The following is a 16,434-nucleotide window of genomic DNA, read 5'->3' as shown; positions in this document are numbered from 1 at the left end:
CTTCTGCCGGCCACCCACCAGCATCCCCATCCATCACCACCCAGCCGGGACCCTGGCGGGAACCCCCCACCCGGGACTGGCACACTGGGAGATGGGGCTGCTTCAGGTGCCCATGAGCAGTGGGGCAGCCCCCAAGCTGCCCTGGCTCTCCTGGGGCTGAGTGACAAGACAAGGGGGGACATCCAGGGAAGAAAGAGCCCCCCATAAATCCTGTCTGTCAGCTGGACATATCACTTTGTCCTCACCATCCTCGCCATGGGTTTTTATGGGGCTAGTGGGGAGTTAATGGGGCTTCAGAAAGACCCCAGAATCTTATTTATGGGTGTCCCCCCTTCCTCTTGCTGCCCTGGGGACAGCCCAGAGCCAGTACCCCCCCCCCCCCATTTTCTCTGCTTCCACCCCAAAGCAGCCTCCCAATACCCTGCAGCATCCTCCTAACGAGGCAACGAGCTGTTCCCCCATATTCACTGATACCCTAAAAACCTGGGCCTGGAGATGGGCTGCCCATAGCACCATGGGGCACCCCAAAGGGCACATCCTCTCCCCAGGCATCCCCTGCCTCCAGCTCCCGCCACCGTGCCTGCAATGGCAGCCTGATTGAAATTTCACTCCATAAAGTGCCTTTCGAAAGCCTGACCCCACGGCCCCCCCAGGGACCAATTTGTCCTTCTCTGTAATAAGAACCTAATTAAATTAGCTCAGCCGCCTCACAGAGCCCTTAAATTAGCCATGGTGATGAGGGCCCTCGCTGACAGCCTGCTGCTGAATTGCTCTGCACTTGCCATGCTGTGGGGTCCAGGGAAAGCCTTGGGGGGACCCTGCTCCCAGCCCCCCAGGGAGACCAGGGCAGGGCAGCTTGGAGATGGGGCAAGGGGTGCACAGAGGTGCACATGCGTGGGACAGGTATGGGGAGGCCATGTGGGGTGCCGGCTGGTGGTCTTCCCTTCTGCTGGCATGGGGATGGGGTGGAGGGGGGGACAGGGCTGGCAAGGGGTGAGGGGACAGAGCCAGCAGTGACCAGCGCTAGTGACATTGGAAACCCAGTGTACAGGGTAGGGGATCCATCTTCTCCAGGAGCCCTGGGTTAGTGGGTGTTGGGGTGATGGAGATGGTGGGGAAGAGTGTCCCAGCATGGCTGGGCACTGGGGCCAGACTGGGATGGAGAGGTGTCCCCGGCAGTCCCACAGTGGCTGTCCCTCCTATATCCTGCCCCGCTTGCCCTAGTTTCCAGGTAGCCCCAATGACAGCTTAGTCCCATGTAGGCTGGGTCACTCCCACAGCCTCCGGCTGCCCACTTCCCCTGAGTATGGGGGACTGGGGAGGGAGAGCTCACCCTTTCTAGTGGGAGGTACTAGGGTGGCCAAATCTTGCTCCTAGAGAAGCACAAGATGCCCTCTAGCTCTGCCTGCCCTGTTTATGATGGGCAGTAAGCATCCCCAATCCCTGCCTGCCCTCCCCACATCAGAGCTCGGAGTGTCCGCCTGGGAGACGATGGATTTATTGGGCCGTGTCCCCAACCAGGAAAGGTACATCCAGTGAAGAGACAAAAATACACCTGTTGTCAGCCGTGCTCGCGCTCTCTCATTTCCCCCTGGACAACAATCACCATAAAAACTGTGCTTTAAAATAATCTTTAAATAATTTCTGCTTTTTGTTTAAAAAAAAAAAATCACCTCCTCCAACCAAACAGCTTTCCCCCTCCGCTCCTGTCTCACCCTGCACCTGCCCACGCTGCCTCCCATCTATGGTACATACAAAGAGCAGATAAATAAATAAAGACGCGTGATGCTGCAGGGGGGACACAGGTCACAGCCCCCCCCCAAGCCCTTCATCTCTGCTAATGTGGAGCCAGGGAAGGCTGAGGCTCTAGCTAGGATTTGAGGGGGGGACCATGACTGCAGCTCTGATGGGACTCCCCCCAGGTCCCGGGAGCGGGTGAGCAGCAATGAGTTACCCTGAGGGTTTGGGGTGCTGGGGGAGGCAGGGAGGTCAGGCCAGGCAGGGTCTGGAGCTTGGGGAGCTTTTTAGCTTTGGGGTGGGAAAGGCATTGCTTTGGGCTAAGCCAGCTCAGGGCGGGATGCCGGGAAGGCAAGGGAGGGAGCACTTTCTCCCCCGCCACTTTCTTTCCCCCAGCTCCGGCAGGCTGGGGCTGCAGCCTCGGCTCTCCCCACCCCTGCTCCCACCAATGTGTGCCCATGCCTGGCTGGCACTCCCACCCTCCTGCCTGCATGTCTGCCTCTGCAGTCCCCTCTTGCCAGCCAGAGCCCCCCGGGTGCTGTCACAGCGTCCCCACAGGCATGCCTGGCCGGGTGGCTACAGTGATGACTTGGGGCAGAGCTCGGAGTCCTGCTCCCCAGTCTCTCGCTCCAGCAGCACTCGTGTCACCAAGTCAGGGGTTTTGTGCCAGAGCCATGCCAGCCCCTCCAGCTCTGCCCGTGCTTGGGCACCCCAGGCATACAGGGGTTTGTTCTGTACCCCCCCTCTGCACCCACAGTCAGGGCTAAGGACAAGGCACAGTCCCAGTACCTGGGTCACCCTCCTCCCAGCTGCCATGCCCCAGGGGTGGGAATGGCATTGCCTGCCCTCCCGCCCGGGCTGCCCAGCAAAAGGCCCTGGGCCCCCCCTCCCAAAGCCTCCCTGCCGGGTGCAGGCAGTCTGGGAGCCCCGCAGGAGCAGCCTGCAGCCAGGGGGTCTCTCCTCTTCCCGCTCCCCCTCGTTTATCAGACCTCCGTTGTTAGCTAATTCTGCACACGCACACGCACATCACACGCACACACAAAAATAGCAGCATGTGGATCCAGCCGGGGCACCCCCATGGTCAGGGGGCAACCCTTCATGCCTCCCCCCTTGCCCCCAGGAACAGGGGGTGAGGAGGGGGCGGTGGGCATGGAGGAGGCACACCGGGGAGCCCCGGTGCCCCCCAACTAGGAGGTGACTGTGCCCCAAGCAGGCAGGGCTGGAGGCAGCTCCCGATGGGCACCCAGCTTTGGGAGGGGGTGCTGGCCCCCGGTGAGCCGCCCTGCAGCCACCACCTCCACCAGCAGCGCCGGCCACAGCCGGGGTGCACCCTCAGCTCTCCGCCCTGGGTACCCCCAGTGGGTGGAAGCTGTCGGGGGGCAAGAGCAGCCTGCCCAGGCGGTAGAGCAGGCCCGAGTACCAGTGCACACCGTCCCCCTGCGCCCCTGGCCACCCCACCAGGCTGTGGTAGAGCCGGAGCGGCCAGAAGGCCAGCTGCGCCAGATGTTGCTCCTGCACCAGGGCAAAGCACGAGGCCACCACGCCGTCCACTACCAGCGTCCCGTGGCGCGTCAGCGGGGCATAGGCTCCCACGTCCCTCCGGTCCCGCACCCCCACCACCTCGGCGGGCTGCAAGCCGCCCCCCCCCACTGCCACCAGCACGAAATGTCCGGGGCGCACGTGGCTGGCAAAGGTGGGGCGGAAGCGGGCGGTGGGTGCCGAGGCGTTCTCGGCCACAAAGAGCAGGTGGGTGGGTGTCAGGGCCAGGCGCCGGGGCGGCTCCCGCGTCTCGATGACATGGAAGGAGGTGAGGGCGCGGGGCTCCTTGTCCAGGAAAGCCAAGAAGTCGCTGTAGGTGGGCCTGCCCGCCCCATCCATCGCCAGCACCCGCTGGCCAGGGCGCAACGCCCACAGTGGTGTCCGGGCACCATCCTCCAGCGTCGCCAGCGCCCGCCCAGGGAAGCAGCCCCCCGTCTTCGCAGCGGCCGAGTGCTCTGCATGGGGAGAGAGAGGACAGGAGGGTTACCCATCCATCAGACACCCAGCATCACCCTTCCACGACACACAGAGACCCTCCCAGGCTCTGGGGGACCCAGCCTGGCTCTGCCCACCTGGGGATAACCCTGCTCTGGCATCAACAATGTGCACATGTTCCCTACACGCACCCAGCCACCAATCCAGCCTCCCTGAGTGCCTGCTCCCCCAGCCACTGTGTCACTGGGAGTGGCACCTGGGGGCTCGAGCCACGCATGGCAGCACCTGCTCCCCACTGTGGTGCCAGGGCGCTGGGACTGCCCTGCAGAGCCAGGTCCCGAAACCCGCCTGGCAGGGGGAGCGGGGCACAGCAACAGCCCCAAATGCACACAACAGTGCCAGGGGGCACCCAAAGCTCGAAAGAGGGGAGACAGAGCCCTGAGCCAGTGGCAGGCTGAGGAGCAGTGCCTGGTCACACACTGCACGCCCACAGCATCCCCATCCCCTGCAGTGCCGGGCCTGGGTACCGCTGGGGGGGATGCTACAAGGAACGGTGCAAGGTGCAGCGCCTTCCCCCAGCACCGCAGCACCCTTCCATCCCGTGCTGCAGCCCTGCTCCCTTCTCCCGCCTGCTCGCCCCTGCAACACTGGTGCCAGCTGACCCCCTCTCTGAGCTGCAGGGAGATGTCACAGCCTGTGGCCATGATCGGGCAAAAGCCACCAGCCTCCTGGGCAGGGCTTCGCTAGCAGTTGTCACAGGGTAAAGCACCCAAACTCTCTAGGGCTTGTGCCCTGGGATGGTGGCATAGCAGTTGTACCCCTCCCCAGATGAAAAGATGCAGCAAGTCACCAAGTGTCACCAGGGGCCCATCCCAGCACTTAGCAGGGGAACCCTGGCTTTCCAAGGAACACTGCTCAGCTGCCACAGCAGCCCTGGTCCCCCAAGCCCCAGCAGCCCCCATCTTAGTGTCTATATGATGCCCTCCCACCATCTGTCAGGGGCATCTCATCTAGGGTCCTGCTCCTGACCCTGCATGGTCCCAGCCTCGAGCTCCAAGTCCCCATCAGGGCCCTCTCCCAGCTCCCTCATCTAATCCCTGAGTGTCCTCCCAGATGGCACTGCCCCCCTCATCACTCCCCAGCTTTGGGCAGAGCCAAATCCCAGCCCCCAGGCCCATGAAGAGAGGCATCCATCTTGGGACAGAATCCTTTTATTGCTCAGATGAGGTGCAGTGACCGCCCCGTGCCTGCCCCAGAGGCCAGGTCCCAAATCCTGCATCCCTGGGCAGGTGGCAGAGCCGTGGGGAGGGGCTGGCAGGAGGGTGAGAGGGACACCTGGCAGAAGCGGGGGGCACAGGCGCTGGGCATGGAGGGGTGTGTGAGTGCAGGGGGAGACCCGAGGAGACGCAATACATACAACAGGCCACGGGGCCATCCGTACAAAAATAAAAGCCATTTACTAAGAGGCAGGGGCAGCCCGGCTGCCCTCTGTACACAGCTCTGGGCAGGGGGGGGTCAGGATATGCACCCCACAGCCTCCACCACGCACCCTTGGGCTCCCCATGGCCTCAGGGATAAATATGGGGGACCCAGAGCCCCGAGGAGCCACTGTGGAGCGAGGGGGCTGCAGCCAGCCTCCAGAAGCTCTCCAGTGCCTCAGGGCCCCTGTCTGCTGCCTGGGTCACAGCGTCCCTCTTCGGTTGGTCCAGGGGAGCATCCCAGGATTCAAGAGCCTCTGTCCTTCTCCAGGGGCACAGCCCCACTCCTCTGGCCAGCCCCAAGGCTCTGGGATCATGGTCCTCGCTTCGGAGCCTGGCCCCACTCCTCTGGCCAGCCCCACGGGGTGCCCTTGGGCACGAGAGCCCTGGTCCTTCGCCCACGCTTTGTCCCTCTTCTTCGGGGGCGCGTCGCTCCCTCTCTGTGGCTCGGTCGCCCCACCTCCATCGGCCGGCGTTGCGCCCGTCCTGGCATCGGCACGGGGGAGCGGGTCAGCGTGGGGGGGCAGGCTGGCGTCTGGGGGTGTCAGGCCGCTGGCCGCGGGCTAGGGCAGTAGGACAGGCAAAGTGCGGTGGGAGCCGAGCCCGGGGACGAGAGACGCGGGGCAGCGCCGGCGCACCAGTCCCGGCACCACTGCACGGTGCATGGCACAGGGGTGTGTGGGCGGCCACAGCCCTCTCCCTGTGCGTGTGTGCGCCTGTGCAAGTGCTGCGTGTGCAGGCACGGTTCTCCGGCACGGCAGCCATGTGCCGGCACGGTGCCGGGGTGCGTGTGTGTGCAGCCGCCGAGGCCGCCTCTGTCAACGCAAACCCACGCACAGGCAGAGCCCTTTCCAGCCTGTCGCGACATGGGCACTCAGGCGTCCGGGGGCAGCAGCACGGCCCGTCTCCTGGCGTGCGGCCGCCGGGTGAGCGTGGCCCTGCGTGGCCGGTGCCGTGCGTGGGCCGCTGCTGCCCTCTGCCGCACGCAGCCAGAGCGGCCGCTCCGGCGGGAGCTGCGCGGGGGGCCGGGGCTGCAGCACCCCGGGCAGGGCAGCTTCTCCCCGGGCTGGGGGACGCCACGCAATCCCCTCCCGGCCGCGGGCAGGGTCTGAGAGCAGCCGTCCCCCCCCCGCCTCACTGCACCTCACGGGAGGAAGCGAACACCACCAGCGACTATAGCACCCCTGACTCCAGTCCAGCTGCCTCTGCCCCCAGCACCCCCCCAGCTTTGCTCCCCTCCGCAGAAGGCCCTGGGCAGCAGAGAGCTGATCCCAGGGCACCCTGGCCTGTCCCTGCCTGGGTGTCCCCATCGCCGGCCCTGGCCGGTCAGGGCTGGACGGGTGCTGCTGCAACAGCAGGAGCTCAAGGGCAGCCAGCAGTGGAGGAGGGCAGGGCTGGATGGGGCTCAGCGTGGGCAGCTGGGCACTGAGGGACTGCAAGGGCTGAGGCAGGGAAGACAAATGCAATGGGCAGACTGGGGGGACAGGCTGGGGGAGAAGGGGACGTGGGGTGGGAAAAGGAGCGGCGTAGAGAAGGTGGGTCAGGATGCAGGTCTGTGGGAGCTAGATGGAGAATGTGCCCCATGGCACTGCTGGCCACAGGTGTGTAACTCACTCCCCACCTGACTGTCTGCCCCAGATAGGGAAATCAAGCTGCGAGAGCCAGCACCCCCCCGGGAGCACCCCACCCAGCCAGCCAGGCTCCCCAGGCATAGCGCAACAGGGGGGCTGGCCCCAGCCCTGCTCACTGCTCCCCCGGCCTTACCTGACTTGACGGAGCAGTGGATGTGTGCCTTGGACTCGTAGTAGACCCAGTCAAAGCCAGCCTCCACGGCCAAGCGAGCCAGCATGCCGTACTTGTTGCGGTCCCGGTCCGAGGTCGTGATGTCCACGGCTCGACCCTCGTAATGAAGCGACTCCTCTGAGTGGTGCCCGTCCTCGTCCCAGCCCTCCGTCACCCGCAGCTTCACCCCCGGCCACTGATTCATGACGGAGATGGCCAGGGAGTTCAAGCGGTCCTTGCAGCGCTGCAGGGCAGAGGGGCAGAATCAGTAAAAGCTTTTTGGAGGGGGGAGGCATTAGCTGCCTGGTTGGCAGGTTGTACCCCAGCATGCTTCTGCGAAGCCTCTCTGGGTCCTCAGACCCTTTGAGGGCTGGTCCAGCAGAGCAAGATCCAAGAACATGAGGTGTCTTGTCCATCCCATGCCCTCCAGACTCCCTGCAGTGCCCAATACCCCACTGTTTGACACAGCATCTCCCAAGGGCGTGCACCCCAACAGGGTACCCATCTCCTCCTCCATCTCTCCCCCAATACCTGGCCCATTGGAGAGCCCGTTGGGCAGCACAGCCTGGGGTGAAACACCCTCTCCTCTCTGCTCGCAGGACACCTGCCCTATGCTAGCACCGACCCAGGGGCTCCCAGCTGACAGGAGGAGGACGCAGGAGCTGAGACCCTGCTGCCTCCCGGCTGGGAGGATACCTCAGGTTCCCCAGCACTCTGCCCAGGCACAAATGAAACAACCTGCCCAGTCCTCAGCACAGCTCTGCGCAAGTCCTGAGGCACAATGGCACAGCACCGGGCAGCCTCATAGCTTCATCCAGCCTCTGCTCACATAGGAAATGCCAAACCTGCCCAAGAGCTGGAGCAGAAAGGATGTGGGGTGAAGCCCCCTCCGCATCTCCCCACCACAAGGGCTGAGGAACAGCAGCAGATCCCAAAAGCCCCAGACCTGGTGGCCACAGAGGTCACATGAGCAAGGCAACTGCCCTGCCTCATCCGCCCCTGCTGCGGTCTTCCCCAGCAAGCAGAGGGATGCCAGCCCCAAACACCTGTGCTGCAGCCCTCCCAGCCTCGCCCTGTGCTGCCCGCTTCCCCCAGCCACAGCTGCATCTCAGGGAGGGACAAAGCACATGCGCGCTTGGCTTGCAAAAGTACAGCCTGCACTTCTGGTCCCTTCCCCTGCTGCAAAAGGAATGGAGGAGAGCTAGAAAAGGTGTCGGAAAAGCAATACAGGAGCTTCTACACAAAACCAAGTGAATGGACTAGGACTGTACAGCCTGGAAAGGAGATGCTGGGCAGTCCCAGAGAACACTATAAAATCAGGGCAAAGGACAGAGCATTCATGGCCATGCATGAGGCCAGTCCTGGGAAGTATTAAGTGAAACGACTGGGCAGCAGCCTAAAAAACAGCCACCGCAGGGGACATTTTCACGTGATGCCCAGCTCAGCGCTGGAACTGCCCACTATGGGATGTCATGGGTTGTGAGACACAGTCATGGCGAGCATGAGCCAGGGCTATAAAACCCGATGCTGGCTACACCCCCGGACCCAGAAATGCCCCAGCACTGCTTCCTCAGGGAGCTGCCCCCTCAAAAACATCAGCCCTCACCCTAGCTTCAAGCACCTGCTCCTGTCCCGGGGAGGTGGGCACTGCTGCTCTTGGGGAAACCTGCTTGCACTTGGCAGTGTCCGGGCCCCAGGAAGGGCAGTGCCAGGCAGGCCTTTGCCCTGCATGGGGTGGGGGACCAGCTCTGCCCTCGTCCCACGGCTCCCTGGGTGTGGGGAGATAAGCCAGGAAGGTGTTGGACAAACAGTTGCTAGGTGAGGGGAGGAGGAGGAGGAGGGAGGGGAGCGACTTTTGTCCCCGTCCAACACCACCGTGGTGCCACTTGGCACATGGCACAAGCAGCTCCCAATGTCCCCAGCCACATGGGGACCCCGCAGAGAAGGGCAGTAAGGGGGTTCAGGGCTGGAGGGATGCAGGGAGTCCTCGATGCCTCCCTGCATCCTCCAGCCATCACTCCAGGCATCCCCTTGCCGTTCCCATGCCAGCACCCCATTCTGGGCACCCCTCCTGCCCTCACTGCCAGCCCTTCTGTCCTCCAGGTGCACCCTGCCCGCACACAAACACTGAGACCCTCCAACCCGTGTCCCCAGGCAGGGACACTGCCTGCCACCAGCCCCTGGAGCGAGGCCACCCTTTCCTAGCGAGACCCACCTGGGCTGCCTTGTCCCCACCACGTGCGTCTTTCCCAGCGCAGCCCCAGCCCAAGGGTCTCCCACCTTCCCCTTCCCGGTCCGGGGCAGCGCCCAGCTGCCTGCCCGCCTGCCCGGCTGGGCGAACAGGGGCAGGCAGGTCCCCGGGCTGCCGAGACGCGCGGCTCTGCCTGTGCCTTTGGTGGCCAGCAGGTGTCAGAGCACGGGCAGGGAGCGGGCAGGGACCGGCAGGGAGCAGGTACCGATGGACAGGGAGCAGGCAGGGACAGGCAGGGAGGGTCGGGGAGGGAGCAGGTACTAAGGGGTGGGGAGCAGACACGGGCGGGCAGGGCAGCAGTGAGCAAGGAGCAGGCATGGATGGGCAGGGAACAGGCAACTGAGGAGGGAGCAGGCAGGGATGAGCCATAAACAGGGAGCAGGCAGTGATAGGCAAGGGGAAGCAGGTGGGGATGAGCAGGGAGCAGGCACAGGAGGCAGGGAGAAGACAACAACGGGCAGGGATGGCCAGGGACGGGCAAGGAGCAGGCGGCAATGGGCCGGGAGCAGGCATGGGCAGCAGGGAGCAGGCACAGATGGGCAGGGAGCAGGTAGGGATGGGCACTGCCTACCCAGGGGCTCTGCTGCCTGGACAGACAGGTAGGCAGGGACCAAGAAGCCCATGGGCATGGGCTGTCTGCAGGCTCTGTGCTTGCCGGGGGCTGAAGGGAGAGCCCACCTCCTCCCCACGCACAGCCCAGAGGGGCTACAGCATCCTCGGGGACCAGGGTGACCATGCCTGCCTGCGTGGCACGGTGCCCCTCCTGCCTGAGGGTGAACACAAGGTTTCGCAAGGTGGCAGCAAAGATGTGGAAATGCCACCGTGGCCCACGGGCCCTGTGGGGCCCAGGCTGGAGTGGGATGTCCAAGCTCAGCCATGTGGCACTGAGCCCTGGCCACAGCTCACCAGCCCCAGTGCCATTCTGGTGCCCAGCCAGGAGGCTGAAACCCATGCAACAGGCATATAGCAGATTTTGGGAGAAAGGCGGGTGGTGACAATGTGTGAGGTGGGGCACAGCTTGTCCCTGTAGTGGCACAGGTGACTGGGCACCCCCAGGTCACATGCAGGACGGGGCCCCATGCTACCATGCTGAGCTGGGTGGCCCTGTGCTGTTGCATGCACATCACGGTGGAGACCCTGGGGAGGTTGGGCTGGGCTGAGCAGAGATGTTTTCCCCGATGACCAACACTGGCATCTCCCTTCTTGTGTCCAGACTGGGGACAGGACCATCCCCTCTGGGGGAAGCCAAACCCCTTTCGGGAAGGCAGCAGGTCTGGAAGGAAGGGCACAGCTCCAAGTGGGATCACAGTCAGCAGGGACCCCAGGGCCATCTCAGGGTAGGTACACAGGACACTCAGGTGTGACCACAGTCTCAGCAGAGGGGTTGTGGATGGAGCGTGCTTGGCCACAGCTACCCCCATGTCCAGAGCTTGGCCAGGAGAAGAGGGGTTCCACTAGCATCTCCCCCTCAGGCGAGGTTTCTCCCAAAGGAAGCCAAGAGCCCTATCCCAAGGTCTCCAAGAGAAATTCCTCACCACTGCAAGGATGGTCTCCATGCCAGTTGGGCCAACAGTGGCTGCAAGGGGTGATGGCTGGGGTAGGGAGAGGCTTGGGGTTGGGACTCCATGGGGGCAGGGGGCCCGGGACATTCCTGGGCCAGGCTGCCGGGGAGAGGTGAGGCAGGCTCTGCCTCCAGCCTTATCTCAGCACCTCCGAGTGGGACCAGCGAGAGCAAACACACTGGAATTCTTGAGGAAGATGAAACGATAAAGGAAAGGCGGGCAGAGAGCAGCACTACCCACCCCCCAAAGCAGGCGGCATCTTCCGGCTGCCTGGGACACCCAGACCCTTGGACTTGGGGAAAGAAAACAGGTTTGAAGTGAGTCAACAGCAGTAAAAGCCAGTGGACTGGGGGAAGGGACAAGGAGTTGGGTCAATGGCCTTTCCCAACACATAGCAACACAGGGCATGGTGCCAGAGCCAGAGCTCCCACGTCTGGGGGCATCTCCCACAGCCAGGGGCCACAGGACAAGCCCAGAGGGCTGTGGGATGGCAGCAAGCTACCAGAAGATATGCCACCTCCATATGGACAATGGGGACAATTCCCTGCAGAGCTGCCCAAGGCACCATGGTACCCATCTGTGCACAGATGTGTGGTGGCCAGGGACCCTGCTGGGATAAGAGCCCTCATTTGGGCACCCCAAAAAGACCAGGGAGCTTCCAGGTACCCTGCCAATGAGGCAGCAGGACAGTTGGAAGTGTGGGGCTGGCAGGTGGGTCGCCTCTCTCAGGGGTGTTGAGGGGCACTGGCTGGGTTAGGCCAGTTAGGTTAGCACTCTCAAGAGCAAATGCAGCAGAAGCACTCTTCTGCCTCCAACTCGAGCAATACAATGTCACGCACTTCCCCAATGCACAGACCAACGGAGCTCACCGCTTCCTCAAGTATCCCTGAAGCTGCTCCCCAGGGGATACAGGCTCCAGCCCAGCCCCAGGGCTCCAGTCACCAGCAACCACAGCTTGTGCAACTCCCCAAGCTTGGTGCTGCCTCACATGGGGTCTCGGTCCCTCTGCTGCAGTCCCCAGCCTGAGAACCACCCTGGAGCGTGGCCCCTGCCCTCAGGGACCTGCCCCCAGGGCACACAGGGTTGCAGAGCTGTCAAGCCAGCACCCAAGCAGTTTCTCCTCCCACTGTTACCAACACCTCAGTCAGAAACCATGGCCAGAGCCCCGCTCAGTGCCCACCACCATGGCCACCCACGCTCACCCACCTACCAGCCCCAGAGCGGGGGGTGCAATGGTGAGCAGGGCAGCCCTGGCTGCCCCCCGCCTCCCCCAGGAGCTCGCTCGGGCTGTAACCCAGTGCTGAGGCTGGTGGCCAGGTTTCTTAGCAAGGCCGTGCAGCTCCTTATCTGCATTCCTGAAACCCTCAGGCATTCTCCTGGCAATATTAAAACACAGAGTAACCTTCGTCCAGCATCACCCCCCGCTCCGCTGCCGTCCTCTATACCCCCCACTCCTCCCTCCCGCTGGTCCAGGGCACTTGTAAGCTGACTGCAACAGGGCATTTGCAATAACGGGTTGTCCCCGTCCCGGAGCACAGCAAGCTGAGGGCAGTCCCCATCGGGCACCCTTCACCATCCCACCTGAGATACATGGGAAGCGGGGGCACTGAGACACGGCACAGGGTTTTGGCAACAGAGAGGGGACAAGGTCAGCAAGGGTGCTTGTGGTGCCCAGCTCGCGGCTCTGCCTACTCCCCTGCCTGCCAGCACACCGGGCTCTGCTCCGTCCCTCGGCTCCAACAGGCAGGCTGCCTGCTCTGCCAGCCAGCAGGCAGAGCAAAGGGGCAAGGGCAGGATGGGTGCAGCAGGGCAGGGTGCTGCCCCGTCGGGGAACAGCGCGGCACAGCACTGCCGGCTCGAGGGTGGTTTGGCAGGATGCTGCCGGATCGGGGGCTGTGTGGCATGGCTCGGGGGGCACCAGGGCAGGCTGCTGCCAGCTTGGAGGGCAAGGTGCCGGCAGCTCGGAGGACAGCGGGACGTGGGTTGGGGGACAGCAGGGCAGGGTGCTGCCAGCTCGGGAGGCACAAGGGCACACCTCGGGGTGCAGCAGGCATGGGTGCCACAGGCTCCGAGGGGCAGCGGGGCAGTGTGCTGCCAGTCTCGGGGGACAGGGTGCTGCCGGCTCCGGGAGCAGGGTGCTGCCGCACCAAGGCGCAGCGTGCTGCCAGCTCCGGGTCCGATGCGCCCAGCCCAGCCGAAGGGGCAGAGCTTTGCAGCGCCCGGCGAAGGGAGATGCCCGCTCTGCGCAACCGGCAGCCCGGGCCGGGCACCGGCATGCCCGGGTCAGGACGGGGGAAGCCGCAGCGCCGGGTTCCCCGCTGCTGCCCGCGCTGCCCCGGGAGAGCGGGGGCGCGGGGCGCTCCCGGGCAGCCCCGGTGCCCGCAGGTGCCCGGCGCGGGGGTAGAAGCGGGCGGCGGCGGGGCCGTACCTGGGTCATGAGCCGGTCGGCGCCGGTGTTCTCCTCGTCCTTGAAGATGATGTCGGGGTTGTAGTTGGGCGTGAGCTCCTTGAAGCGCTCCGAGTTACGCGCGATCTTGCCCTCGTAGCGGCCGCTGGCCCCCAGGGTCTTCTCGGGGACGTTGGGGCTGAACTGCTTGTAGGCGAGCGGGATGAGCTTGCGGGGCGGGCGGCGGCGGCTGCCCACCACCCTGCCCGGCCCGCAGCCGCGCACGGCCGGCGCCAGCAGCAGCGCGCACCCGCTCAGCAGCAGCAGCAGCCGCGCCGGCTTCATGGCGCGCCCGGCGGCCCCGGGGCGGCCCGGGGGACCGGCGGCTCCGGGGTCCCCGCTAGGCTCGGCCGCCGCCTCCGCCGCCCGCCCCGGGGCTCCCCATGCGGCGCGCAGCCGGCGGGCAGGGGCAGGTGCCGGTGCCGGTGGCGGCGGTGGTGGCGGCGGCGGCGGCGGTGGCGGCGGCGGCGGGGCGCGGCGGCTGCCCGGCGCGGGTGCGCTCCGGCTGCCCGGTGCGGCGGGGCTGGCGTCGGCCCGCTCTGAGCTGCCGTGGCCCGGCGGCGGCAATAAATAGCGAAGGGCCGTTTGTTTTGGCAGGCGAGCGGCCGCTTGCGGGGCGCGGGGCGCGGGGCTCGGCGCTGCCGGAGCCCCCCGCGGTTTGCGCCCCGGCGGTCAGCGCGGCGGGGCTGGAGCCGGAGCCGGAGCCGCCGCTGCCTCCGCTCCCCGGGCAGGAGTGAGAGGGGAAATTGAAGAGATCCGGGACCGGGAACCGCCAGGACCGCACCCTGCCCGTGTCCCAGCCTCCCAGCGCCCTCCCTCTCTCGCCTCCTCCCCGCGGAACCTGCCCCGGGCCGCCCGCAGCCTCCTCCCCCCGGCCGAGCCCCGCGGCCCGCAGCCCACCCCGCCGGGGGTGCCCGCCGCCACCTGCCCCCCGGGGCAGCCCCGCCGCCGCCCCGAGGCGCGCCTGGCCCGCCGCAACCCACCCGCTACCTCCCCCCCCCCCGCTCCCCCGGAGCGTCCCGCGGGGGCTCCCCTGCGACGGCGTGGGCTCGGGGTGGCACCCCCGGGGCTCCGGCCCCCGCCGCGCCGCCTGCTCGCCAGGGGCCCGGGCCTGCGGGCGGGGATCAAACAGAGCAGGGAGGCAGCTGGTTGAAATTTAACCACAATATTCTCGCTCCCCATTGTTTCCAGGGAGGCCCGATATTTCCACAACAGGATTATGGCATCTGATTAACTCACTGAGACAACAATGAGGGGCTGGGATGGGCTTCCCCTTCTAGCTGCCAAAAGGGGAAAGTAAATACAACACCCTGATTTCAGGAGCGAGGGCTTGCGGGGCCCCCCCGGTTCTCCCCCAGCTGTGTGCCGGGGAGGGGTCCGGCACAGCTCTGCTTGCACCCTCTCTGGCTCCCTAGGACCTTCCCAGGTGAGGCAGTGCCTTGGGATGCCCCCGTACACACAACGCTCTCAGGGATGTCCCTTTGCCACCTCTTTGGTGGGCACAGGGTATGGGTCGCTCCTAGGGATATACAGAGAGGCCAGGCTGGAATAACCTGGCCAGACGTCCAACTCTGGCTGCAGGGCTGTGCTGGCCTCAGCAGGACCAAGCAAGACAGATGCTGGGCAAGACAGATGCAGGGCAAGACAGATGCAGGCTGGGGAGCCAGCAGCACCCACGGGCTTGGGATGCTGCTATCCAGTGGACCATTTCCTTTGCAGGAGCTGCAGGCAAAGTGCAACTGGCCAGAGGTGTCTCTGTCAGGTTTTCAGATGCAGTAGCCACACTCCATCAGGTTTTCATACTGGGTTTTGGTACCCAAAACTGGTGCCCAGAGCCTCTGCGAAGTCCTGCCACTGTGCAGGATGGTGAGGCTGTCCCGCTGCTCCTGCACATGATGGAGCAAGCGGGTCTGGCCAGCTGCCTTGGGCTCCCCCACTTCTGTATCCATTCAGCTGATCCTTCCAGTGGAGCATCCTAAGGGCATCAGCGGAGAGAGCAGAAGAGACGTGTCACAGCACCACTCCCCATCCCTGCCCCTGGCTTCCCCGGGCTGCAGAAGGGGCAGAGTTTTCTGTGCATCACTGGCACAGGAAAATCAGAGCCTGGGCTAGGTCCACAGGGTCCTCCAGGCTGGTTTGTACTCCCACCAAAGGAAGGAGCCCAGCTTCCCACTTTGCTCATCACTGTTGCAAGGGAGAGGGGAACAGGGTCATCTGGGATGGCATTGGGTCTGGGGGGTGCAGCACATCCCCAGAGAGAAGTGTCCTATGGCTGCCAATGACCCAAACCCAGACCTCCAAATAACCTCTGCAGCCTGCCAGCATGCAGTGTGCATGTCACACGAATCTGTCCCCCTCCCAGCAGCTCCAGGCTGACAGCAAGCAGCCTAGCCCTGCCCTCGCTGGTACAATGTTCATGTCCCGTGGAAGCCCAGGACTGCAGACAGGGAGCTGGGTTTGTCCATGATGGCAGCTCCTACCCATGCAGGGGCCCCGGCATCTTGCATTGGCTCTCGCCACAGTGAGCAGTGACAGCGTCCTGTCACCGGGTGCAGAGTCCGTCACCTCTCTGTGCAGCATTCCCAATGCCAGCCGATGTCCCTGCCAGGCAAAGCCTACTGGCACATGGGGCCAAGTGGGACAGGAGCCCCAGGCACCATAGGGCAGGCAGGGCTGGGTGTGCGGGGAGGCGGCTGGAGGCTGCGACAGGGTCCGTCCAACCAGGGGTGGGAAGGGACGCTTGCTGCCGCAGCACTAGATCACAGGGAGGAATTACCTTCCAGTGGAGGTGGGAGAGACACAGCGTCAGCGTCCGTCCATGTATCGCACGGCATCTCATACAGCGCTCGGCTGCTCTCAGGCACCGCCGGGACGCTTGGCCACCACGCACTGCATGTGGTTCCTGCCTGCATCCCCAAGTCCCTCCTTCCTCTGCACCTCAGCTTTCCCCACCACCGCATCCCCCTATCCCTGGCCCGAGCGGGAGGGCAGCATCCCGCAGACGCCTCGCTGGGCTCCCAAGGCTGCCGGGGCCCGAGGGCACGGGGCTGGCACAGGCCCCGCAGGGCTGCCCGGAGCCGGTCGCTGCGCAGGGCGAGCGGGCGGCGGAGCCGGGCGATGCAGTCTAGGTGGTGCTATTTCTCTATTTTTGCACTGGACGGGTTTGGGATTTTCCTCTCCCCATTCGCTGCCTTGGTCGTCTTC

General features: G+C 64.8%; 1 protein-coding gene across 1 annotated transcript; it reads right to left on the bottom strand.

Annotated features, from left to right (window-relative positions):
- Positions 1–1,482: 1,482 nt before the first annotated feature.
- Positions 1,483–13,594, bottom strand: IHH (Indian hedgehog signaling molecule). The gene is made up of 3 exons (XM_052793558.1): positions 13,213–13,594; positions 6,954–7,215; positions 1,483–3,731 (listed from the first exon to the last, which is right to left on the bottom strand). The coding sequence occupies exons 1-3, from the start codon at positions 13,513–13,515 to the stop codon at positions 3,070–3,072; spliced, it is 1,227 nt and encodes a 408-aa protein (XP_052649518.1). The 5' UTR covers positions 13,516–13,594; the 3' UTR covers positions 1,483–3,069.
- Between the last annotated feature and the right edge of the window lie 2,840 nt (positions 13,595–16,434).

This window comes from Harpia harpyja, chromosome 7 (genome assembly GCF_026419915.1).
Source record: "Harpia harpyja isolate bHarHar1 chromosome 7, bHarHar1 primary haplotype, whole genome shotgun sequence".
Taxonomy (NCBI): Eukaryota; Metazoa; Chordata; class Aves; order Accipitriformes; family Accipitridae; genus Harpia; species Harpia harpyja.
This window is presented reverse-complemented; position numbering and strand designations above follow the sequence as displayed.

Excerpts from the sequence above, each read along its gene's own strand:
- IHH (XM_052793558.1), bottom strand. The coding sequence starts at position 13,515 with ATGAAGCCGGCGCGGCTGCTGCTGCTGCTGAGCGGGTGCGCGCTGCTG. Across the intron at positions 7,216-13,212 it reads CCGACCGGCTCATGACCCAG|CGCTGCAAGGACCGCTTGAA; the intron begins GTACGGCCCCGC and ends TCTGCCCTGCAG. Across the intron at positions 3,732-6,953 it reads CCACTGCTCCGTCAAGTCAG|AGCACTCGGCCGCTGCGAAG; the intron begins GTAAGGCCGGGG and ends CTCCCCATGCAG.